General features: G+C 45.8%; 1 protein-coding gene across 1 annotated transcript in view; it reads right to left on the reverse strand.

The window, feature by feature from the left end:
- KIF5C (kinesin family member 5C) overlaps positions 1-27,655 on the reverse strand; it is a 548,720-nt gene that overhangs the window by 68,046 nt on the left and 453,019 nt on the right. Inside the window, exons 23-25 of the mRNA XM_086957253.1 lie at positions 24,486-24,590; positions 16,017-16,233; positions 10,990-11,107 (exon numbers count right to left, since the gene is read on the reverse strand). Coding sequence (XP_086813379.1) covers positions 10,998-11,107; positions 16,017-16,233; positions 24,486-24,590 — 432 coding nt within the window. The 3' untranslated portion in view covers positions 10,990-10,997. The remainder of the gene's footprint in view (positions 1-10,989; positions 11,108-16,016; positions 16,234-24,485; positions 24,591-27,655) is intronic.

The raw sequence follows: 27,655 nt of genomic DNA on the forward strand, positions 1-27,655 counted from the left end.
ATCAACATGGCGACCGGCGTCGTCGACATCGTCGTCGTCGAAGTCGTTCTCGTCGACGACACCGCCGTCGACGGCAGCTTTGCAGACATTGTCGTCGATGTGGAGGTGGTCACCCTCGTCGACGACGAGCAGGATTCCGGAGCCTTGAAAGCAGTCGACGGTGTAGGCGTCGACGCAGCCGTCGTCGACGAGCCCGTCGACGAGGCAACTTTGGTAGAGCTGTCCTTTTTAACACTCGTAGACGACGTACCTGGGAGTTTAGTCGTCGACGGTTTCAGCTTCTTGTCTGAAGCGACCTCTTGAGTCGGGGTTGAAGGCTTTTTGACCCCACGATCCTTCTCTGAGGAAGGCGAAGAGACTGTAGAAGCCTTTCTCACCTTTTTTGAGGTCAGAAGTTCCTCAGGCTTACCCTGCCTCTCCTTTTCACCTCGGTGAGGAGATTTTTGGGCAGCCGGCCTGTCAGACCTGTCAGAGGTCCCTGGTAAGGCCTTGTATCGGGACTCGTCTGAAGCAGAAAGGGGGGACCTACCCCTCTTTTGAGACCTTCTGGATGACACCATAGACGAGGAGCCCTCACTGTCCGAAGAGATAATGTCCTTCCGGTCTTTCACCTTCTGAAGCCATGTGAGGAGACGTCCTTCTCTGTCCCTCTGGGTCTTGGCTGAGAAGGATCTGCAAATCGGACAGTCTGTTGGTTTATGGTCCGGATATAAACAGTAGATACAATCCTCATGCTTGTCCTCGACAAACAACCTCTTCTTAGAGCAGGTGGCACAGGCTCTAAAAAGGGCTTTCCTCTCCGACATGCTGAGAAAAAATCCAAGTAGTTGAAGAAAAAACTGAAGAAAACTGAGCAGAGCTCAATGGAGACTCCCTTGCACAACGTGCGGTAGAAAATCTGAGGCTCTGAGCTTCTCTCAGGAAGGTTCTATGGGGTGAGGCTGCTCTGATTGGCTGCTGCAGAAATTTGGTCTCTTTTACACAAAGAGGTGGATAAGCTACAAAATGAGATGAGGCCTAGGCCTATTTTTTCACTTTGTGCTTACTACTATAGTTTTTTACTATTTACCGAGGCTCCCATTCCGACGACGGGGAATGATACAAAGCATGGGAATCTATGAAAGTTCCAATACTGGGGCAAGCATGGCTCTGTCAGACAGACAGCACATAGCTTCCTCTCATGTAGGGAACCATGGCTCTGGTAGACGGCCCAGCACACAGCCTCCTCTCATGCAGGGAAGCATGGCTCTGTCAGACGGCCAGCACACAGCCTCCTCCCATGCAGGGAAGCATGGCTCTGTCTGACGGCCAGCATGCAGGGAAGCATGGCTCTGTCAGACGGCCAGCACACAGCCTCCTCCCATGCAGGGAAGCATTGCTCTGCTAGACGGCCCAGCACACAGCCGCCTCTCATGCAGGGAAACATGGCTCTGTTAGACGGCCCAGAACACAGCCTCCTCTCATGCAGGGAACCATGGCTCTGTCAGACGGCCCAGCACACAGCCTCCTCTCATGCAGGGAAGCATGGCTCTGTCAGACGGACCAGCACACAGCCTCCTCTCATGCAGGGAAGCATGGCTCTGTCAGACGGCCCAGCACACAGCCTCCTCCCATGCAGGGAAGCATTGCTCTGCTAGACGGCCCAGCACACAGCCGCCTCTCATGCAGGGAAACATGGCTCTGTTAGACGGCCCAGCACACAGCCTCCTCTCATGCAGGGAACCATGGCTCTGTCAGACGACCCAGCACACAGCCTCCTCTCATGCAGGGAAGCATGGCTCTGTCAGACGGCCCAGCACACAGCCTCCTCTCATGCAGGGAAGCATGGCTCTGTTAGACGGCCCAGCACACAGCCTCCTCTCATGCAGGGAACCATGGCTCTGTCAGACGGCCCAGCGCACAGCCTCATCTCATGCAGGGAAGCATGGCTCTGTCAGATGCCCCGGAACACAGCCGCCTCTCACGCAGGGAAGCATGGCTCTGTCAGACGGCCCAGCGCACAGCCTCCTCTCATGCAGGGAAGCATGGCTCTGTCAGATGCCCCGGAACACAGCCGCCCCTCACGCAGGGAAGCATGGCTCTGTCAGACCGCCCAGCACACAGCCTCCTCTCATGCAAGGAAGCATGGCTCTGCTGGGCGGCGCAGCACACAGATGCCATCTTCTCACACTTCTTCAGTGGTCCTTAAGTTGTGTCCCACACTGAATAGGTTAGGTCAGGGCTTCTTTGTTCTGACAACATCCTCTTAAACCGCAGGGTGATTCCGGATTCCTTTACCATGAGGATGACAACAGCACACTAAGTATTCGGTCGGGAAGGCAGTCCGTCTGAGTAACAGTGGAAGGGTTGAATCTCTCTTGATACATCGGTTTCATATGAACAATCTTCAGAAGCCCATGCACTCGTTGGACCATTTAAATCTTATTACAAAGCGGAACAGATTATCGGGAGATGGTCTGTTCCAAAGACCGTTCCAGCATTGGGACAAAGAAAAAGGGGAGGGCGCAATATCTGGCTTTTCAAAAGCTCTAGTCATGGCTGCTTTGCCACACCGTTCCCTACGGCATTCAAATGCTTTACTTAACTTCCTCGCTGATTTTGTACTCATCTGGATAGTGCGCCTAAAGACTGAGGGATAGTGCTTCATCTCCAGCACTACAGTGGCTGTGAGGGACCTGTGCTTTTCCGCTCGATTTCATTTAATGCACTTCTTCTTCATCCAGAGTTTTTTTGTTTTTTTTTTTATTTTAAGAAATGGTTTCCATGGACAGTCCCTAAAGTTGGCATGCCACTTCCGCTACCCCTCGCATTATGGTGAATTGACGTTTATGATCTGCCTCTGCAACTAACCTAAACTAAGTCTGGGAAGGGTATGCAGTGGGTTTTGAAGATTCATTGAAATAGTAAGAGCAATGTATTAGGTAAAAGTTTTCAAACATGACCACGTACCACATTAATTTAATCATTTAAACTCCAGTGCTGGCAAAGTCTCAGTGCTCACTTCTGCAATCTCTCGTCAATTACCGCACACCAAGGAGCAGCATTGTAGGAAGTAAGTTATAATGAAAACAATACTGCCATCTAACGGACAAAAAGAGAACATCTTTCACATATTTTTTACTTTAGGTGACCGTTCTTTGCACAACTATGGATGGACCAGATGTACTTATCAATAGGAACAGCAATTTCCAATTTGAGAATTTCTCCAAATCACAATTAGGAAATCGCTATTCCTAATGTATGAAACTTTTATATTTAAATTAGAGATTCTTAACGTTTCAAAAATCGATCTCATGAATATTAAGCCCTTTAGGAATGTCAGCAATCACAGGGATGGTGGCCTGCTGGGGTCCATATACCACAATGTCTATGATTGCTTTTAAATAAATCAATTTTCTTTTTTTAAATGTAAGTGTTAAAAGTTTTAAATATTTAAAAAAATTAACCATTTAACTTTTATTTTTTAAGAGTAAGCAGTGGTCCCTCGGACCACTGCTTACTCTTTAAATATATATATATATTTTTACATGCTCATGTTTGCAAATGGTTTACCACCTCGGAGTTTGTAACCAAAAGTGTGTATGCAGAACTCTGCACGCAGTCTACATTTTAGCTGTTATTGTGTGAATGGCAAGGTTGAGTGAATGGGGAGTATTTACTACAAAATGAGAAAAGGAAAGTAAAAATTAAGGAGAGACACAGTGAGGCATACAAATATGAAAACAGATGTGCAAAAGCGAACATCAGCTGCAATTCATTAAAGTTACACCTGCATCTTCCCTAAAAGCACAAAAGCCCAACCAGCCTCAAATTTACTCCAGCCACGCCTCCCTCATTTTCAAAAGTGGCTGGGGTCAATGGTAACCCCCGCTTCAGGGCCTATGTCTCTCCATTTGCCACCACATCACCTTGGTCACCCTTGTTTAGCTGTGCTCACTGAAGCTTGATGGCTCATGTGGTGCCACCCCCGCTACTGCTGCAGTCCAGGGATACAATGCACAAGGAACCGTGTATACTCCTTCCCTCAAAGACTAGACTGAGACACTGAAATGTGTCCAGGTGCCTGACAGAACCAGACACTTAGAAATGGGTGCAGTGTTTAGATTTTACTTTATTCGTGCCTTGAATGCATACAGGCCCTAATAAAGCAAAGAGACAGCAATTACTCACTATATTTTCAAAATGGCCCTAAATAACAAGTTACTTACCTTCGATAATGCATTATCTGGTAGAGACTCTTTCTAGCTGTAGATTTCTTACCTTGGAATTTCCCAAGTATAACTACATTTGGCATCTCACCCAGTTTAAATACAAGATATGCTAAAACTACAAACCCAGGACGCATCAGTAAGCATCCATGTTGTATTTGAATAAATGCTAATAGAGCCTGCTTTCGGTCACAGACCAATGAATTCACCGGACACAGTACTGTGCTTGCTTAAAGGAGGCCTGCTAAACACCGCGCAAGCAACAAGGCCCCTCATTCATTCTAATCATTATTAGGCTCTCTTGTGAATGAAACTGACCATTACTTGCCCAGATTTCCTACGCCTTTCAAATCACCAAAAGGGATGCAAACAGTACTGTATAAACTTCAGTCAAACTAATAATGCTCTGTAGCAGCTCCTGGCCACAAAACAGAGTTATAGGAACAAAATAACAGCTTTGGGGTTTATTTCAAGTTTGTTGAAGTGAGAGCAGCACCATAAATTGGAGGAGAACTGCCCTGCCAAATCTATGGTTCTCCCACCCATTTCAGTGGTGGGTGAACCATTCGGTTTACGTCAGAAGAGCCTCAGCCTGCACCAGCAGTGGAAATCATTGACCTGGCTGCCTGGCCCCTGCTGGGCAACAAGGGCAAAGTGCCCGTACCTTCAATTTAAGGTAATGTAATGGCCACTGTTTATTTCTTCCCAGGAATGAATATGTTTAAAGGTCTCCAATTCAGTGGTAAAAAACTACATGTGTGTGGTGACCTAGGAACAGGGCACTAGGACCCTGGACCCCGGCTGGTGGGAGGGAGCAATGAACCGGACACCACTTCCGGTTAAGGAGTGGGGTCGGCAGTCAGCCAGGAACTGGGCAGGAGGCAGGACACAAGATCAAGAGCTGTACCGAAGCCAATAAAGATACCTGATCAAACTGATGAATCCTGTTGTGCGTTAACAATAAAGACACAACAACTGGTGATGAGGGAAAGCAGAACTGGTGTGTCCAGGTGCCCAGAATATAATAAAAGGAGTCAGGAGCCCACCCTGGTCCAAGTGCTGGCGTGAAGAAACAGCGCGGGAGCCCACCCAGACCGCAACGACATCTGTGCGTGAGGGAGGAGATCAGAGCCACCCGGCCGTGACTACAAACCGGGAAGAAGCACCAAAGAATTTCGCGCCCAAAAGAGATCTCGCGCGAGCATCCAAAAGAGATCTCGCGCGAGCATCCAAAAGAGATCTCGCTCGAAGACGGGGGCAATCTTTAAGTCAGGCGGGAACTATCAAAGTCCTCCCGTGATCTCGCGAGATTTGGGCGGCCATCTTGAAACCAGGTTAAAGTGGCCAATCAGGAGCCAGAAAGGCCAGGCGGCCATTTTAAAGTCAGGAAATAAAGGAGAACAGAACAAAAAAGTGAAGAAAAGAGCAAACATAGTCAAAAGAAGACATAAAAGCGCACTAATAAGAGTAAAGAGACAGTAAGAAAAGATAAAACAAAAGGACAAAGCAGCTTTAAGCAAGAAAACACAGGAGAGCAAGAAAAAAGGAAAATAAAAGCAGAAACAAATGAAGTAAGAGACAACAAGAAAGAAAGACAGAATAAAGAAAACACAGAAACAGAACAAGAAGTGAGAAAAGTGAAAAGATAAACTAAAGTGACAAGTAGGAAAAAACTGAATAAAAGAAAGAGGTGCCACAGGCCAACAATGACTGAACATGGGAGTGCCCAGTACCGCAGACCACTTCCATTCAACCTATCTGAACCACAAGTAGGCATCAGATCAGAGCGATGGGTTCGCAAGTTTGAAAGATACATGCGTGCCACAGATGTAACAGATGCCAAGCAGTTGGATCTGTTTTTAAACCTCGTAGGTGACGAAGTAGACTACCTACTAGTGACATTCCCTGAGGACCAAACAACAACATACAAAGGGCTAATAAAGTGCCTCTCAGACAAATTTGATCCACAAAGAAACATTGACTTTGAGAGATACACCTTCGTAATTGCACTTCAGCGCACAGACGAATCACTTGATGACTTTGCGACAAGACTGCGCAAACGCTCACACACTGCGAATTTGACAAGTTTGACAACGAACAAGCGATTCACATGCGCATCATTGAGGGATGTCGGTCAATGGAATTTCGCACACAAATTCTGAAAGAACCGACCTCGCTGGAGAAAATTCTAACGATGGCCAGGGCAGAAGCGAGGGCGGTGGAGCAATCAAAGCAGATCGAGCTGGGCAAGGAGAGGCGAATGGAACAAGCAAACTGCAGGATCAGAAGCAGCCGCATGAACACCTTGGAAGAAGGACAACAACGAGCAGCCGACAAGGAAACAACAAGAAAAAACATGCTACAGATGCGGACTGGAATTCCCACACCCTGGGGCATGCCCAACAATGGGTCAGACATGCAGGAAATGCAACAGGAGCAATCACTTCGCAAGCGCATGTCTGGGCACCCAATTCAGAAGTGAGAGAGGAAGGCCTGGAAGACCGCGAATGATGACAAGCCGATATGCCAGGCACATGGAAACGACAAACCGCAGGTCATCGGCCGAATCTGAGGGAGAAGCGGTGCAAGAGAACGTGGAACGACTATACTTGATGTCCGATGCTGTGGAAGAGGACACAGGGCAGAAAGCATTCACCTAATGGAGAAGCATCAAGTAAAAAAGACTGAGGCCGTAACCATAGATGTGGGGCAACAAAAAACAAATTTCGTGCTAGACAGTGGGGCTACATGCAACATTATGTGCGTGTCCAAATATGAAAAAATGAAGATAAAACCAGCACTAGCGCCATCCAGAGCTGATGTATTCACTTGGGGATCAAGAAAAACAGTAACCAACATGGGAAAATTCACAGAGACATTGACGTGCAAAGACCAACCAAGCAAGGAAGATATACATGTACTAAAGGGTGACATTCCAGCACCATGCCTATTGAGTAACGTCACAGCGCAGGTAATGGGTCTCCTAGCAATGACATACCACATGTCAGAGAAGAAGAACATCCTGCGCGAGTATCCAGGAATTCTGCATGGATTAGGGAAGCTAAAAGGAAGGCAAATAACACTGTACCTCAACGAAGCAGTAAAACCAGTGGCTCAACATCACAGGCGGGTGCCGATACACTTGCAGCCGCAAGTGGAGGAGGAAATACAAGCGTTGCTAAGCCAAGACATCATAGAGCCGGCAGAGGGACTGACACCATGGGTGTCGCCAATAGTGGCAGTGCCAAAGAAGAACACATCGAAAATTTTCATCTGTTTCGACATGAGGATACGAAGCACAGAGTTGAACGTGAAAGACGCCCTGGGCCACACCTCAATGACATGATTAGCTGCCTAAATGGCACATGCCGATTCTCAAAACTGGACCTGTTCAAAGTATATCGTCAGCTAGAGCTTGACTCTCAGTCGAGATATATCAACATTTTCCACACACAAGAGTATATTTCGCTACAAACGACTGAGTTTTGGCATTTCATCAGCAGCAGAAATATTTCAAGAGACAATACGGCAAGTGATAAGGCTGTTAAAGACCAGCCTCAACTACAGTGAAGACATCTGGTATTTGGTCGATCAGATGATGAGCATGACAAACCATTGCGAGACCTATACTCCCAGCTGGAGCAAGCAGGTCTAACGCTGAATGAAGATAAGTGCGAAATAGGGAGATACGAACTGGTGTTCTTCGGACACATCTTTTCAAAAAAAGGGATACGACCAGATCGCAGCAAAGTGGAAACGCCAGAAAAAGCTTAACCTCCGAGCGACGTTGCAGAAGTGAGGTCGTTCCTTGGGCTTGCCAGTTACTGCGCAAGATATATCAAAGACTTTGCCACGGTAAGCACCCCGCTGAGAGAACTGATGAAACAGGGCCAGACATTCATGTGGACAGAAGACTGAAACAAAGCGTTCAAGGCCATCAGACATGCAGTGATGGTGGTAGACCACCTTGTGTACTTTGATCCTCTGCTATGCACAGAACTGACGGTGGATGCCAGCCCGGTGGGGTTAGGTGCAATCTTGGCACAGCATAGGCCAGGCAAAGAGTCGCCAAGACACGTATTGGCAAATGCAAGCAAAATCCTGTCCGAAGTTGAGAGGCCATACTCGCAGCCGGAAAAGGAAAGCCTTGCAGTAGTATGGGCATGTGAGCACTATCACATGTTCATATATGGGAAACCATTCACCATCATAACGGATCATCAGATCCTAGTAATGATCTATGGAAATCCCAAAGCAAAAATACCGCCTAGAATAGAGAGATGGGGCATACGGCTGATGGACTACAACTTCAAGATCGTGCACAAGCCAGGGAAAGAGCACAACCTGGCAGACTACATGTTGCGGCACCCTTTGCCACATACACCTGAGGCAACATCAATAGTGGAGGAGTACCTGAACTTTGTACTAAAACAAAATACTCCCGCATCAATAACGATGGAGGAGTTGGAGCTAGAAACAGAGAAGGATGCCACAATGCAGGCCGTCAAAACAGTAACAAGACAACAGAGATGGAGGCATGTCAACAACAACAGCTTCATGGAAAACTGAGTGATCAAAGAGGAAATGCTGGCATTCAAAAAGATTAATGAAGAGCTATCAGAGACCAAAAATGGAATAATAATGAGAGGAACAAGAATAGTGATGCCAAGAGCGCTGCGGAGACAGACTGAGTTTGGCGCACAAATTACATAGAGGCATGGTAGCGATGAAGAAACTGCTACGGGAAAAAGTGTGGTTCCCGGGCTTAGACAACATGGTAGAGGCCACAGTCACAAACTGCCACATCTGCCAAGTGACGGGGCAGCCAGCGAAACCGAAACCACTACAAATGGCAGAGCTCCCGCAGGCAGTGTGGACAGAACTGGCAGCAGACTTCTACGGGCCCCTGGAAACGGGAAACTACCTGCTTGTGATAATTGCTGAATTCTCCAGATTTCCCATTGTGCGACAAGTATCGTCGGCATCAGCAAGTGCAACGCTGCCAACTATGGACGACGTCTTTGCAGCGTGGGGCTCCCCAGAAAATGGGGCTTCCCCAGACAATGGTCCACCATTCTCAGGGGAAGAATTCAGAAAATGTATGGACTATCTAGGGATCCACCACAGGAAAATAACGCCCATGAGGCCACAAGCAAATGGCATGGTGGAAAGATTTATGGGCAACATTAAGAAGGCTACCCAAAGAGCAAACCTGGCGCAGATCTCAATAGGGTAGGCTCTGTGGCAAGTAATAAGGGACTATCTCAACTCCCCTCACAGCTCCACCGGACGGTGTCCCGCTGAGCTAGTGCTGGGCAGATCTAGCAGGACCAGGTTACCGAAGCTGGAAGCAGCAGCCAAGCCAGAGCAAAGCAGCATTGCCACCAAAGATCAAGAGGAAAAGGAGAAAATGAAGACATGTGCAGATGCAAGGAGACACGCCACTCCGAGGTGAAAGGGTCCATGATAACAGCATCAGCAGGACGTTACCACATCACGCGAAACAGCTCACACGTCAAGGAACTCAAGATTGTAGATGAAGACGGAGGAGCGATTGCAACAGGAGACACAGGCATGAGATAGGATGAGGACGCACAGATGGACAACGGGGACACACGGCAGAGAACAGAGTGCATAAGACCAAAGAGACTGATTGAAGGAATGTGATGAGGACCAATGATGATTATATATATATATATATATATATATATATATATATATATATATATATATATATATATATATATATATATATATATATATATATATATAATCTCTCTCTCATCTCTCCAATCTCTCTGTCTTTTTGCAACAACAAAGGGGGAGATGTCATGACCTGGGCACAAGGCACTAGGACCCTGGACCCTGACTGATGGGAGGGAGCAATGAACCAGACACCACTTCTGGTCAAGGAGTGCGGGACGGTAGTCAGGCAGGAGCTGGGCAGGAGGCAGGACGCAAGATCGAGAGCTGTACCGAAACCAATAAAGATACCTGATCAAACTGATGAATCCAGTCATGCTTTAACAACAAAGACACAACAATGTGAATCGGGGACATTTGGTTCTGCTTTTCAGAAACAAACTGATGTTCTTGGGGGTTTGTAGCTGCAAAGCAAAAGAGAATGCCAAACAGGCTCCTTCCACATGACAGCCTGTTCAGCATCCAAGAGTAATGAAAGTGTATCTGAGGTACCGGCGGATGCACTTTCCGTATAAACTACCCCACAAGCCGGGTGGGGGTGATGTTCAGGGGAGCAGAGGTCAGAACCGCTGACTAACTGCTGGGCTAGCTTACTTATTGCCTGTGTAAATGACCCCTCTTTTGTCTGATTACAACAATGTTGGCTAAAATTAAAGTTGTTCTCCGATTTTTTTTTACCTGTTTACATTATTTTGAAATTGATAACCTGCTATTTACAGGGGTTGGGGAATTGGAATAATATTGAGCTTTCCAACAGACATCATCAAAGAGAACACAGTAGGAATTTTGCCATATATAAGTTGCGCAATTTCTTAAATATATCAATATTTCTGGAATCTGAACATGAATTTGAGTTTTGTGCATTGTGGCATGTCATGAACCATGCTGTAGTCTGCTGTTTAGACAGAGTGAGAATAGTGCAGAGTAGCTGACGTCTGAGGAACAAAATGGGTCTTCCATATCATAAGATGACAGGTTGTGGGGTTTAAACCCTTCATTAGATCAGACTGCGTGGACTGTTCCTCCCGCCAATGCATGATAATAGACTTGGCCACGTACAGAATTTGAAAGCACTTACTTCTGATTTTATTTAAGGTTCTGGTAGTAGGTGGAGTGTGATGAACCTCCTCCTCCTCGAAGGGAATGGATTGTTGTTGGGGATGATGCTGGGTAATGTCCAGGGCGGATGGGCTTTGCTGTGGAGGGAAATTGAACACAAACGAGAGTTTACAAAAAAGTTACCTGAAAACACTTTTACACTCCATGATATCAACTTGTTGAAACAAAAATGTGCACAATGAATACTGTAGAAAAATGTTACAATCCTGTCAAAGAAGATCAAATGGCCAAGAACTCTGATGCTTTGAATGTTGTCAAGGCAGATCTAATGCGTTTGAGGAAAGGGAAGAGCCATTGCTTTCATGCCGGTTTGTTATGTTAACATAGGAGCATGGTGACCCTCATGACAAGATTGCCACATCGGGGTAAATGAGTTTTGCTGCTTATGCGACATTACAAGTTGTCCAAAATATGTTTCCTGTACAGATTTGTCTCAGTCATACCTGAAGAAAACAGTCTGGAAAGAGGGAACATGTGATTTAAGAGGGTGTTCAAATTCTATATCCCTCATTATCCCTTATTCTGAATTCACTAAACTGTAATAGGGCTGTAATTTTGCAAAGCCAGGAAAGATGGTTTTGGGGCCATCCGTAACTTTAGTTATAGATAAAAGTGAATTACTGGGATGTTTTTCACATTGGAGTTCTGAGAGACATGATAGGTAACTCGTGCTTCGCTCTCTTTGTCGCTCAGAACCCCTTCGTGAAAAACATCCCGTGATTCACGGTTACCCATCTATAATTCTACATGGTCGACATTGCTAGTCCTATTTGCCACTGTTGATCCATCCAAAGAAGAAGGTTACCACACTTTCTTGGGGAGCCAAGCACAAAAATCACCTACAAATATCTACCAAAGCAAATCCATAAAAGAGTCAAGTTTACTATTTTTCCTCAACAGATGTCCACCGAATTGCGCAGGCCTTAAACTATAGCTGTGAAGCACAAATCAAATTTCAAGAAAGTGAAACCAACATCTCAAAGCCATCAGTTGGTTGTCAGGATGGTCATCACCATCAATTGGCTTTCATGAAGTTCATTCCAACCCACAGAGAATACCCAATCCTATGAACAAACCCTGGCCTTTGTGACAAAACGTAGCTACTGGAGGATGGTCTTTGTTTCCTAAATAGTAAAGCATTTCCAGCCTAGAGAACAGAAGAGGGTTAAGCAGGCCATTGAGTATCCTCCTTCATCAAAGCCGAGTTATGCCTCATAACTAGCTCTGTTGGTCTGCTGCAGTTGAATTAGTTGCTTTCCTCATATTGAGGGCCATTGGATTGTGTATCTCAATGATATTTCTTATATAGCCAGGCACTGACCATTGATTGCCAGGAGAATAATGGCAAGTGTTTTACATTCCACTTAAGATGGAGACAGCATCTATGCATTTCAAACAAAATTTGCAGATGTGCTCCTTTTTGCAGCCCTAATTATAACTAGAACCATGTATTTTGTTGATGTGATTACAGGTACGTGGGCTCAAAAATGTAGCATTAATTAAGTCTAATTTAGAACCTATATAATCGCTTTTGATGCCTCAAGTTTCTCTTATAAATTGTAATCTTCTCAGTAGTTCCAAAAGGCAGTTAATAAGCACTCTAGCTTGGTTAATCTGCTTTTTGCAAAAACATGTTTTGCTTGACATGAGCCCCTGGGTTTTTAAGTTGTCTACAATGGGTATACAAGAGTTTCACATAAGCATGCTATCAAAGGGCCTTCATGTTATCACGCATTTGGAGACAGGTCCCGTTTAGAGTCAAGATCTATGGTGCCATGCGAAAGGACCAATTAATACCTTCTTTCACTTCCCAAAAGCCAAAAACATCTAATATTGCCTAACTAAAATGAATTGAGAGGGCAGTGCACAGTTAACATACTTTGTTCTTTTGACATCTGCCACATTTATAGCACTCAGCTGTAAGAACTCTCTTTGTCAAATACTGTTCCTATGTAAGAGGGTAGAAATTGTGGCTATGTGAAAAGTCAGGCAAGGCTATGAATAGGCCAAGGCATCAGCAAGCACATTTGAATCTCTAGTTCGAATTGAAGGCTACCAAGTGAGGTAAAATGGTGGCTGAAGAAGGGGAAAGTATTCCAAAGGGAATGGAAAATAAGCATTGGTTTGGTGGTGTGGGTTGTACCACCAAGTTCCCCTAAATGTTTAGGTCAAGGCAAAAAGAGACATACAAGGATAGCTGGACAGCAAGTTCATGCCAAGTTTCAGCGCACAGCACTGAGCTCAGGTAAATACATACAAAGTTTTGTTTCATTATGTGGTTATATGGGTAAGAACAATCCAATCGCAGACTCAAGCAGAAAACACTACAGAATTATTTTCATCCTCATAATGCCATTTCCTTAATGGGTTCAAAATTATGCATGCCTCTAAGATCCTCCTCACCCACAGTAATACGTAAGTGTGCACACTCATACAGTTTGCTGCACTTCTAAATGCACCTATTCACTCTTAAATGTCCATATCAGGCAAACATGTATCCCTTCACATTAATATTCACAACAAAGGTATTCCTCCTATTATCAAATCAGTTCGATGAATTCTTCCATCTATTTTGAAAACAGAAGTATGTGCCTTTCAAAACACAGAGATCCTACTAGTCCCATTCTACAGCCCAAAATGAGACCTACTCATTCATCTCAAAACTAACACTAACTGTATCTATTACAAAATCAACCCCCTTGCGGGTGAGTAGTGCGCTATACAAGTATCAATTTACATTTACATTAAAGTGAATGGTTATAAATGCCAGATCTCTCCAACAGCCTCCACTAAAAAGGCCAACCTTGTTAGGACATGCCTTGGGTGTGTTCTTCATCGGTGTAGCATGGCTTCCCACACTTTCACTTCATCATTTCACAGTCTAGCTCCATAATGCTTTTCTATTTTAAACAATGACAGATTCCACAAAAATGGAAGAAGTTAGCTAGTATACCCAGAGATAATGGAATGCGCACAGCCTCTCTCATATCTTTCAAATTTTTAATAAAAACTCATCTACTTTCATACTATCCATAGTCCACGAAACCATACTACTGCCTTCATGGAACATAACTACAATCTCAGTTAAATAGCTATTTGAAACACCAGCAAAATCTCAGTCTTTTCTAGACTAAACTAATTCTGCACATTATCCAGCCTCATACAACATGTCTCTTAACCTCATTAATTCCCCCAAGGTAACCCTTTCAACCCGGACACTCCAATAAACGTAGACTGGTCCGATCACTATTACACCATCTCACATCCCAATTCTAGAACTTTTCAATTAAGGTTATCTCCTACAACGAAAGCATTCCAGATGGTACTAAAATATCAATCTATTCAATAACTATTTCTGGAACCAAAACCTAGAGCAACAACTTGAACTGTTCTTTCCTTCAGTGAAGATTATAGAAATCACTACAATGAGAAAGCTACATAGAAACCAGTGTTTCTCACTCATAAATCCATCAAGGTAAAACATTCCACCACCCATTACACAAATAATCTAAGTATAAACGCAAGAATCATTACGTAAACACAGAAACCTCGGGGGCCCTTAAAACACCTGAAACTTTACAAGCTCTAAAATCTCAAAGAAACGTTCAGAAAGATCTAGTTCTCCCCACCAAAGTGGATTATTTAAAAAATCAAATCAACAAAACCTCAACCTACCCAAGAATTCTATTTCAAGCTACTTATACCTGCATCCATCCAACACAAAAGCAAATTATTCAAAGCTCTAATATGATTTGCACCAACATATCCTACTTCATCTCGGAGAAAAACTAAAACATGTATTTCAATCTACTCCCCTTGGGATACCAGAAAGGAAAAATCTCAACAGTAATTGTTATAACTATTTAAAATCCAAGCAAATAGCTACGCATGCTGACAACCCACAAAACACGTTCTATATGCTGACAATTCTTTCTCAGGTAAACTGATGAAAACATTTGCGGAGAAAGTAGCCCTGCCTTCTTATTCTCATTATCAGCAATTCCTCCTTTGAAGAAGTCTTGTTTCTTTCCACTCTAACCCCAGATCCTTCTGAAACCTAAGGCCAGTCTCCAAGGCAGATTACTGACCATGTTTCTCAAAACGAGATTGCGCTTGCTTAAGTAAATTTCCAAGTTGGGGAAATTACTTTTCTCGCAGTCCCTAGTCCAAACCATCAGACACATCTTTTAGGATTGCAATGGGTTTATAAGGAAATGCAAGTTAAGTATATATCTTTTTATTTCTCTCGTGCAATTATGAGGCGAACCACTAATAACGAAGCCAACAACATTGTCAAGGTAGCTCATTTAAAATGTCTAGACTGAAATCATTCCAGTTCTGTTACTTTGGCATTACAAAAAAAAGGTCTCTCACAGCAATGACCCTGTGTTACGAAATATTACAAAACCTTCCTTAAATGATTCTGGGTACATATTTTGTCAATGTTAACAAGCAAAATGCATTTGAAACCTAGAGAATTAATATATAAATAAGCAAGGATAATCCCACAAATTTTTGTTCATATTAAACCTTCAATTAATACGTGTGTGTGCACAAACATCAAGGCACACTTTGCACAAAAGAGCTTTAATGTGGATTGTACTAGGAGTTAAGCCTGCATGATTTAGCTCAGAATAAAATTGGACACAACGTCTCAGATTTTATTTGAAATAGTAATACGTGTTCCCTTCAATCATTGACCATTCTGGGTTGCATTCCATAAAGAGTGACCCACAGACAGATTTTTTTTAATATGTTTGCTCTATTGTTTTCAAGAAGTTTTTGTAGTCCTTCACCTTTTTCTATGGTATCAATCAAGCACTTTGGACTTATGCTTTAAGGTTATTCCATTCTATGTATTAGTTATGAAGTAAGACTATACATTTCAACAACCATGAAGTAATAGAATAGTTCACTCAATACTCTGCTTTAATTGTTTACTACACACCTTCATGAAGATCATTAAGAGTCATACAATCTCCTTACCAATCTGAGCTGTGTGCGCTCTCCGTGCCATGTTCTTGGCTCGGACAGCCTCCTTGATACGGTCCACTTCCTGCTGGTATCGTTTCCGATCACGCATGGCATTTTCCTTGGCTTCCTTCAGTGCACTCTCCAGGGCCTTAACTCTCTCAGCCGTAGCCCTGAGACGCTTTTCCAATTTAGGAAGTTCACAGCGAAGATCTGCGTTGTCACGGACCAACTATAGTGTTCGAATCACACCACAGGTTAGCACACTAAAAATACATTCTTTAAATCAAATTTTTCAAACATTTATTTTTTAAACTTAGGGATGCTGTAAATAGTCCATCATATTTCACAATGTGGTGCATATCATTTTAATGGGAATAGTGGGCTCCTCTAACCTTTGAAAATCTTGGCTGAGATTCCATTTTGGCTTAAAAATAACCTCTATAGGGGCGTGGCTAGCAGCCGATCATGGCGGCAGCATAAGGGACAAGCTCCGCGGCTGGAGCGGCCTCTTCGTCGATCCGATACAAAATCCGTTACAACTTCAAGCCCCAAAGGCAGGCACCGGATCCCAGGACCGGGCGGAGTGAGCAGCGACAAGCAGCGAAAAAATCCGACGTCCGTAGCCAAAGATACGTCGAAGCCTCCGACCGGCCTGCCAACACCTCCAGAGCCGGGACCTTCCCTGGCTTTTCACCCCGCCGGAAGTGCATCCTGACCGGAGAACTTGGACCGGAAGTGCCCGTGCGGCGGTGGCCTCAACAAGTCGACTGCACCTCGGGAGGTCGGAGACGGCGGCTCAGGCGAATCAAGGAAGCAGTTCCCATGGGAGGGACCGCTGGAATCCGGACAGCCTCGAAGGTCATCACCTAACGTGCCGAGAGCCTGGGCATCGACAACGGAGTGAATACCCGCCATCTTGTGACCTGGCAGTCGCCACACACTTGGCGACTAACGGAGCACCTCGCGCCCCGAAGAAGCACGCCCGACCTGCTCGTTGCTGAATCGGACTGGTCTGGGGGCCTGCACTGATCCTCACATCCTGGCGCGTAGGGGCACGAGGAGCACAACACTCGGCGGCATGGCAGGGGAAAGGCCCTAAGGGCGGCGTCACACAGACTCGTATGGATCGCTTTACCTCCGATAAGCCCACCGGATCCCCGGCAGGGAAAGAACAGACCGGTAAGACGGCCGACTCCCCTGGGGGTAAAAAGGCCACGCTGGACGACGTCATGGTTGCATTGGCACAACTGCAAACAACTGTCGGCGGAATCTCCACGGACGTCACCCTACTTCGAGCAGACCTCCACAAAATGTCGGAAAAGGTCAAGAGTATGGAGGTGATCACGAAATCGCTGGTGGAAGACGTCGCGGAACTCCAGCGTGAAATGGGGAAGATGGCGCAGGACAATAGAATGCTTCGGGAAAAGCTGGATGAGCAGGAGGGGCGTTCCAGGCGCAACAATATCCGCATTATAGGGGTGCCGGAATCGGAAGGCGTGAAGGCGATGGATCTCTTCGTAGAGAACCTGATCACTAACGAACTAAAGCCAAAGGGACTGTCCAACTTCTTTTCGGTGGAGAGGGCCCATCGAGTCCCGGGTGGCCAACCGAAGCCAGGGGCTAACCCGCGACCCATAGTGGCACGTCTGTTTAACTTCCGTGACCGGGACATAATCCTACAGGCAGCCAGGTCCTCCCCTCCCCTCAAGATCCAGAACGCCACCATTGCCATCTTCCCCGACTACACCGCGGAAGTCGCCCGTCGGCGACGCACATTTTTCGACGTGAAAAAGGAACTGAGGTCCAGGGAACTGCCGTACTCCATGTTATTCCCCGCAAGACTACGGGTGGTAGCGGAGAACAAAACCTGGTTCTTCGACAGCCCGGAAAACGTGCAAGAATGGCTCGAGGGATGGAGACCGGGTCAGAACCACAGACGGACGAATCGCTCCAGAAAAGATCGGGCTGACAGCCATCGCAGAGACTCGCAGGCCTCCGGCGGGTGGCCGGACAACAGTGACTCTTTGGGAGCTGAAGGCGGCGGAGACGAGACTGAGGAACAATGAACGCTTGGGGACAATTCATTCTCACTTAAGTATTGAGACTGTTAAGCTGTGAAGCGCTTCCCGCCATTGGACACTGGGTGAAGGGCCTCCGGGGGTGTGAATGAGAGACTGCCGGCTGCGGAGAGTCCCTCACCCCAACGCGCAAGTACACTGGTTTGGGGATGGGGTATGCACTCTGCTAAGTTGGGGGGGCGGGCAGTTTTGAGTCCTTATAGCAGGGGGGCAGGGAGGGGGGAAGAGTTGAATAAGCTTTTTCTATGGGACTTCTTGGTCCTACAAGTTTACGTTCTATGCACACTTCAGTATCTAGGCATGTCTTATGTAACCAAGAACTTCTGGCACACTCGGGGCGCAGGGAGGTCTGATTGGGAGTCTAGCAATGGCTGCAACGGATAGCCCAACCACGAAGAACTCACTGATTGTCATGTCCTGGAATGTGAGGGGCCTGGGGGATAAGATTAAGCGAGGGCTAGTGTTGCAGGGGATAAGGAGACGGGGCCCGGCTCTCATTCTCCTGCAGGAGACACACCTGTCGGGAGCGGCCACGAAGGCCCTAGATAGGAGAGGCTATCATATGATAGTGCACGCGGAGTTCACTTCGGGATCCCGTGGCACCGGCATCCTGCAGAAAAAATCTTCCAAATTCATTGTCAAGTCTACTGCAACGGATGACCATGGCAGATTCGCGGCAGTTCATGGCCAGTGGGAGGGGAAGCTCTTTAATGTAGTCTCTGTCTACATACCACCAGCACTGCACTCTGAGGCCTTGCCGGATCTGGGCAAATTTCTGCTAACACTCCCTGATGGGGAACTACTCATAGGTGGGGACTTCAACATGACACTCACAAACTCAGAGGACCGCTTTCCCCCACGTACACACACAGGTGGGCCCAACAGGCTCCAGACATTCCTGACTGCACAGGGGTTGGTGGACGTTTGGCGCGCTCTGCACCCTACTCAGCAACAATACACATACTACTCGGCCACACACAATAGCCTGTCTAGGATAGACTACCTCTTTACTTTGATTAATGGTCACCTTACGATAGCCGAAGCCGAGATACTACCACGGGGGGTCTCCGATCACTCGCCACTCACATTGACACTCACCACTTCAACCATGGCACGGCGCAGATTATTCCCGATTTTCCCAGGCTACCTCAAAGTGCCCCGGATTAACAAGGATTTGAAGAGGGCAATCCGACAGTACTTCGAAGAAAACCAATCCTCGGTGGCCTCCCCCTCCATACTGTGGGAGGCGTATAAGACAGTGTTCAGGGGTCAAGCCATAGCAGTGATCGCGAATCACAAAAAGACGCACAGGCGGGAGGCCCTCGAGATAGAGCTAGGCCTAGAGCGGGCCAACGCGGCCCATATGGCGAACCCCTCAGACGACACGCTTCACGAACTCCAGATCCACCAGCACCGCCTTACAGATCACATGCGCAGGGTCACGATGTCGGACATTGCGGCTACACAGCACAGGGTATATGATATTGGAGACAAGGCCAGTAAATTGCTGGCATGGTTGGACAAGAGACAGGGGGGGGGAAAGAATATCTTGCAACTTACGGACCCACAGGGCAACAACCACACCCGCCCCGATGAGATAGTAAACGTCCTCGCCGATTATTTCACCTCAGTTTACACCCCAGAGATAGTGGTAGAGGAGGGGGAGGTGCAGACTGCCCTTGAACATGTTCCCTTGCCAGAGCTGACACCAGAAATGTCCGAGGACATAGACGCGCCTCTCACGGTGGAGGAGATCCAGCTGGCTATAGGCGCCCTTCATCCAGGCAAAGCGATGGGCCCCAGCGGGATTCCCATTGAATGGTTGAAAGTCATGGCTGAATCCTTAAGCACACCCCTACTCAATATGTATGAGGAATCTAGAACACAGGGTATGCTGCCGCTAGATCAGCGGATGGCTACTATTGTGGCGATACCGAAGCCAGGTAAGCCCCCCAACGAGTGCTCCTCATATAGACCGATCTCCCTTTTGAACCCGGAGGCCAAAATTATTGCCAAAGTGTTGGCGAATAGGATCTTGCCGACTCTGTCACACCTGATCCACCCGGACCAGTCCGGATTCATGCCACACCGCAGCACTGCTTTAAATCTCCGCAGGGTGCATGGTGTGTTGGCGCGAGTTCCACTTCTGCAAGAACCGGCTGCCATCCTCTCCTTGGACGCCAAGATGGCGTTTGACATGGTGGAATGGAGCTACCTCTTCGCAGTGCTCACACGTATGGGTTTTGGCCCGGTGTTCCTTTCCTGGATACGAATGCTGTACAGGGACCCGGTGGCGCAGGTGACGGCCAACGGCCACATTTCAAACACCTTCTCCCTAGGCAGAGGCACACGACAGGGCTGCCCGCTTTCACCCCTGCTCTTCGCCTTAGTTTTAGAACCGCTGACGGTTACGATACGTACCACCCAACTCCTGAAAGGGATACAATGGACCCCGTTATGGGAGGACAGAGTGTCCCTCTACGCAGACGACATGCTGATCTATCTCACGGATCTGGAAGAGAGTCTCCCTAACCTCCTGGCTCTCTGTACGGCTCATGGGCGAATCTCGGGTTACACCGTTAACTGGGCCAAGTCCATCCTTTTTGAACTGCGGGGGCCACTCCCGCCTCTCCCAGACTCCTGCCCACTGGAACTGGCGCACACGTCATTTAAATACCTGGGGATTCATATCACCCGGAACGAGGCAGACTTCTCACGCCTCAACCTACAACCCCCCTTGGCCCGTCTCCGAGGGGACGTGCGCCATTGGAAGGATCTCCCCCTAACGCTCCTTGGCCGTGCAGCACTATTTAAAATGATGGCTCTGCCACGCTTCCTATATGTGCTGGAGAACGCCCCGTATTTGGTGCCGGATGGCTACCTCCAGAAAATAACGGCGCAGATCTCGGGCCTGTTATGGGGCAACCAGCCAGCCCGCATTTCTCACACTAAACTGAACAGGGGGTGGTACGACGGGGGCATCGCCCTCCCGAATGTACAGTTGTACTACTGGGCGGCCCAACTCAAAATCCTTAACCAATGGATACATGCCCCGCAGGAAGACCCAGCGTACAAGGCCGACAGGGCGCAACTGGGTGCGAACACCTTACTGGCCCCACTGTACCACCGTGGAGTAGCGGCAAAACTCACTGGGCCTACGAAACACACGGTCCGCATATGGTACAAGGCACAGGCAAAGTTGAAGTGGGATGGCGTCATTACGAAACTTACGCCCCTTTGGGACACAAAGGCGTTGGGCCACTTGCGGCGCTCTAAGGGCTTCACACAATGGGACAGCATCGGCATCTCCACGGTGGGGGACATGTGGACGAGGGAAGGAGTGATCTCCTTTGCCACTTTGCAGGACCAATACGAGTTGGGGAACACAGAGCTCTACAGATACATCCAGGTCCGACACGCACTACAAGCAGCGATCTCACCAGACACGCCCCTGCCCGAATCCTCCCCCCTGGAGGATCGCCTACTTACCGACTTCATGCAAGAAGGGGCGACATCGCTGACATACCGCAAGCTGATTAACAATATGCCTGATCCACTGGGGAAACTGAAGGACAAATGGATGGCGGAAGTGGGTGACCTGGATGAACATGACTGGAACACAGCCATGGCATCCCCTCGTGAAGCAGGCATATCGTCTAAATTTCGCCTAGTGCAGCTAAAATTTCTTCACAGAATCTATTACACCCGTACATTACTTCACAAACTGCACAGGGCGGATCATCCATATTGCCTTAGGGGCTGCGGGGCAGAAGGGACCTTCATACACACGGTGTGGGAATGTCCATTGTTAGTCGGCTACTGGCAACGGGTAGTACGCACGATGGCCCAAGCACTTCACACCACCCTCACCCTAGACTCACGGCTCTGTCTGCTAAACATCTGGGAGCCGACTGACCTCACCTTTTATGCAAGAACCTGGGTCACAGTGGGGATGGTAACAGCAAAACGGGACATAGCACAGAAGTGGGGGTCGGCTGACCTCCCCACGCTGCCCCAATGGCTCCGCAACATGGACATGCTCATGTTGACTGAAAGGGCGGTGTACAAATTGAGGGGTAACCCACGTAAATGGAACGGGGTGTGGCAATCCTGGAACACCTACAGAGGGGATATCTGCGAACCACTGGAGGAAGGTGACGACGAAGGGTCAGAGAGTGACGAAGAGCGTTGATTGGGTTGTAATTAGGTAAATAGGGCGAGCGCAACAGAAGTGGAGGGGTACAGCCGTGGGAGGTGGCATGGGAGGGAGTGGGAATTAGGGGGCTATGCAACAATACACTGCTCTCTTTACAGATGGACTGTGCTACGAGTGCCAAAAGCTACTACTTCAAGTACGTGCCGGACTAAGTGTGCTATTTTTACTGTTTTATGTTTATTGCAAGGTGTGAAAGGCAAGACTCAGACGAATAGTAGCCAACAAAACACAAAATCGCAAACTGTATTTTTTACGACACAAGTATATTCCTGTTCATCACATCGTCGATGAGACCTGCAAAGCTCTATACTACCGTGGATGTTATAAGTTTTGCCATTGTGAATACTGTATCACTTCATCCACCTAGTAACTTATGTATGAGAATGCGATGGATGACATTGTACTTACTATCTTTGTTTTGCACCAAAAATAAAAATTAAAAAAAAAAAAAATAACCTCTATATCCCAAATCATTGAAAGAATCTACAAAACCATAGTTTATAGAAATGATTATAGGAAAAAAAACGTTGATATTTAAAACTTTACACATATGAATTTTCTTTTTTTAAAGAGTTTGTAACAGGGTTATGAAAAACTGACCAAAGCGTTTCATAAGCGATAAGCAAAATCCCTAAATGACAACTGCATCATGTAAAGCGGAGTACAATGGAATAAAGCTATATTGTTTTGTTTTTAAAAACTGTAACTGAGTTTAATTTAATTGAGACATATTTGTGCATTTCTCTATTAAGGCATCGTTAAGTGTAGACAAATGTAGACCTAATTCGAAAATATGTCATGATAAACAACAATATGGATATCGAACAATAATAAAATAATAAGATCATTTGTAAAGCATTTGGTTACACCGCAACAGTGTGTCCCCGCACCGGACCATAGATCAGACTAGAAAGAGAAAACAATAGAAGAAAGATAAGGGGCAGAAGACAGTGGACCTAGTCAGGGGCGGAACCACAACCAGCCCTGGCAAAATGCTCGGCTGGCCCCCCCTCCCCACTTCGGGGGGGTTGTAGGTGCCGCCGAGCTCTTTGCCAGGGCCGGTTTTCGGTCGATTTTGGTACAGGGCCGATTTTGCAGCTATGCTGCAAAAGCGGCCCTGTAACAAAAACGGCCCCCAGGGGCCGAAAACCGGCCACCACCCGTGCCGCGCACTGGGGGATTGTCCGGTGCCCGCTATGGCCAGTCCGGCCTTGGACCTAGTTAAAATTGAACGTGATTGCTATACAGCCATGTTTTTAGTTTCTTCCTAAAGTCAGATTCAGAGAAAGAATCCATAAGGATCCGGGGAAGAGAGTTCCATAATTTAGTTGCTATATAGGCAAAAGATTTAACTCCCATTCTCGCCTTCCTGATCATGGGTACAGTTGCCAGATTCGCGTCCGAGGTTCCGGATACGGACATAGGTTTGAACCTATGTCCCTTATTTAAAATGCCAATACATGGCACTTAGAGCGGTTTATGCTATAAAATACAGTACATAAACATATAGTCACACAAACATTTATCATAATTTTCTATGCAATTATGATGACTACAACAAATTTAATAACTAAAATTCAGAATTCAAAACAGAGTTCTTCCCAAGGATTTAGGACACAAATTCGACGGAAATACGAATCACATTTTAGCAACTTCTTTTGAAGACATTGAATTGTGCTGTAAAATGTGCGAGAGGCGTATTTACCTGCTTGAATTACAACTCAGACATTTTCAACTTCCTGTAGAGATCGTCTTTGAGACTGTTTACCACTCACCCCTCTACAACAAGTGAGTTAATTTCCAAGTATTTCATAAACTTTGAGAGTCCCCAACTCCTCTTAAAAACATAACATTTCAGAAAAAGTATTTTCAGACAGAAGTGTATATAAAATGTTTTACATCTTTGGGGAAGGGCACATTCAGTTTGGGACCTATTTGGTTGGCCTAACCAGCCCAGAGTTAAAAAATGCCACATAGCCAGGGCCTAAAATCATAGGACATCAGGAGAATCAGTCATGGCAAATAAAGTGACTTTCCTATAATGAACAGTAGAAACCGTTTACACGGTATGAATGTCCATTTGTTTTTAAGGCATAATAGTAAGGATATCTACAGGCAGGGGGAAACAAATGACTTGTTACAAAATAGGGTAAATTAGTAAACGTGCGAATGCAAAATTGAACTCACCTGTTTGTGAACTTTTGTAAGTTGCTCCAGGTTGTTCTCAAGAAAGGAAATCTTCTGCTTCTGAGCAGCACTCCCCCCTCCTTCGTCATTGTCAAGCTCAACGCTCTGTAGAAATATCAAATTAGTTCAACATTTATTATGAGTTAAGTATTGATATTTTCTACCGACCGAACAGATCTCTATGGTTGCATTTTCTGTGATATATTTTTTAATCTATCCAAATTAAGCTCTGAAAATCTGTAGTAACGCAGAACAGATTTACTAATTATACATACACCCGCAAGTACACATTTTGTATTGTTCGTAGACCAATTTGCAGGCTGCATCTTTGCTACTGATTTACGATTTCCCAAAATTAATGTCAATGGCCCCATGCACAACCCTGGATACTGATGTTTGCTGTCCACAGGATTGCTATAGGCAACCACAGCACAACACATACAACTGAATCCTATTGTACACATAGAAAGCAGAAGTCACCTATATATTTCAAATGGGATGTGGCAGGACATGATTTGTTACTTTCTTAGATTCCCTATTTTAGGTCTGGGTATCACAGGGATAGCAGGTGTTTGGATACCTACCATAAGAGGCAACCTACAGCTCCCCCGCCAGATGGCAGAAGCACCACAAATGTATGTGGATTTGCAACCTAACGCGAGAAAAACACCAAACACATCAGAAACATACAGATGTTGCCAGATAGTGCAAACCAAGGTAGGATATAGATTATGGAAGCTACACATTTTCTAGAATTTGCAAATCAGAGTAACATAAATCTTTGAGGAGGCTAGCCACATATTTTAGGTGCACCTTAGTCTGTAATGATTTTATTTAGCATTCTACTACAGCTACGTTCGCGTTCTCTCTTATTTCTCCCATAATACTATTGTCGTTCTTACATACGCACATATTCAGTTCGCAAAAAACAAATTAATTGCATTACGTAAACATACATTGTTCTAATCAGTAGAACCAGAGTTCTGTGCACTGGGACAACCTAGGAAGAGGAAATAGAAGATCTAAGACGTGCAACATGTTGTCAAGGTTGTTGTTACAAGAAGGTGACCAGTAGTGGACTTCATATGCCCTGTGTACAGTGTATCAGTGGAAACTGTGAAGGGCTCAATTTGTAAAAGAATAAATGCCGGGCCCCAATTTTTTTCTCAGAAATCCACTGCTCATGCTGCTGAATGTCGGGGTTGCCAAATAAGAAAGCGGTCTTCTGAATTCTAACTCACTTAATTTATTTATTTTTAAAGTTTTATATAGCACGAACAAGACCCCAGAGGGTATTAGAGCGCTTTACATTTAGGATTGCTGTGTTACAAGTTAGATCAGTTACAAGAGCAAAGTAAGTTACAGTAAACAAAGACAATGTTGCGAGAATTTGTTGGAGGGAGGGAAGGAAGGAGCCATTGCAGGGAGACTAGGAGGAACTGTGTCCAATATCCGGCTGGGTAGGTGACGGTCGAGGGGGAAACCAGGGCCAATCTCCTCTACAGCTGTCTAGTAGCTCCACCCGGCATCAGCCATGTTGCACAGGTCTCAGCGTTCAGGAAAAACAGTTTTGATTTGATAGGATTGGAAAAGTTTTATATAGGGCTGGCTATGCCACTTTCTCCCACCATCCTGCAGTTTCTGTCTCTTTCTCTACCTCCTGCAGATTATTCTTAGTCTATCCTTAACCCTTTGTATTCCTGTCTCTCTATTCCTCCTTCATTCTTACTTTTGTGGGTTTCGCTCACTTGCTGAGTCAAGGTCTGATTATGAAAAATGAGTCCCAGTCCCCAAAAATTAGTGCGGATAGGCCCTACAAAAGCTGCCTCAAATGAAGCACTGTATAGCACCCCTTGATTGTGGATGTCCCCCCCCCCCCCTTCCACCCCAAGTGGCATAACCCCAATAAAAAAATTTATGGTGGACATTAAGTACTGTCTACATAGACCACAGAGAATCTTAGAAGTTAAGACGAGGCTGGCAATAAAGTCAAAGATATATCGTACAGTAAGATTTTACTGGTTTCCATGTTCTTTCTGGTTTCATTCACAGTTGCCTCAGGTTACCTTATGTTTCATGCTCATACCCACGAATATAAAAAAAATAAACTTGTTATGTTGATACTAGATTTGCTGGGATGGTTTGTGGAGAAGGAGCAGCTTTGATTTTCGTGTGTCCACAGGCAGAGATGGCAGTAGCAGCCAGAAGACACTTGATGTGGGTCCCCTATGACTCCGTGTCACAAGGAATGCAATGGTACAGGGTACAGCCCAGGGATTCAATTAAAGGGTGATGTATTGTGGAGATTGTGGTTACAGTTCACTGCAGGTAAGCAAATTGGGCTCAATCACTGTGATAAAATAGTTTATAAAAAGAAAGCCTGAGAGAGGAGCAAATGGAGCATTGTGTCCTAATAATCTGGTAATCCTTTTTTTTTTCTTCAAAAAGACTTTTTATTATTAACACGAGAAAGTACATTCCAAGCATATGTATAATAGGGATTGGAAGAAAAACCAAGAATGGAGAAAGGGGAGGGCTAATCACAAATCATAACAAATAATTAATTTTCCAGACAAAAGCAATCAAGTTGCAGGGTAAAAATAGCACCTATATATAAAATACAGATGGGATCTTAAACAAAAGTACCCCAAATTTTGTCCAATTTCATTAATGATCTTACTCCTCTTATTTTAGCTAATGAGGACTCCATAGCATAAGTTTCTTTAACCAAGGACCCCATTCCATGATATGGGGTGGTTTCAGTGATATCCATACCCGGGCAACAGTCAATCTACTACAGGAGAGTAAAATAGTTATTAGATCTTTCTGTGGACTGTTTAAAGCCTGTACACCTAATAATACCATTGATACAGTAAGAGGAGAGGATCTGACAAGTTTTTGATTCAGAACCTGGTCAACTCCTAGCCAAAACTCAGCCAGTTCTGGACATGAAAATAGCATGTGTTCTAAGTCAGCCGCTATTAAGTCACATTCTGGTGCATTTAGACCGGTCACTGGTTGGGCTATTTAGGGACCATTTTGATATTTTTTCTGGTGTATAATACAGGAAGCATATTGTTTTATACTGTTGTAGCTTAAACTAGAGGACTGTACTGACCTATTGATACTACGAAGAACGGCAGAGATCTTATTAGCAGTTATATTGGTTC

This window comes from Lissotriton vulgaris, chromosome 2_1, assembly GCF_964263255.1.
Source record: "Lissotriton vulgaris chromosome 2_1, aLisVul1.2, whole genome shotgun sequence".
Classification (NCBI taxonomy): domain Eukaryota; kingdom Metazoa; phylum Chordata; class Amphibia; order Caudata; family Salamandridae; genus Lissotriton; species Lissotriton vulgaris.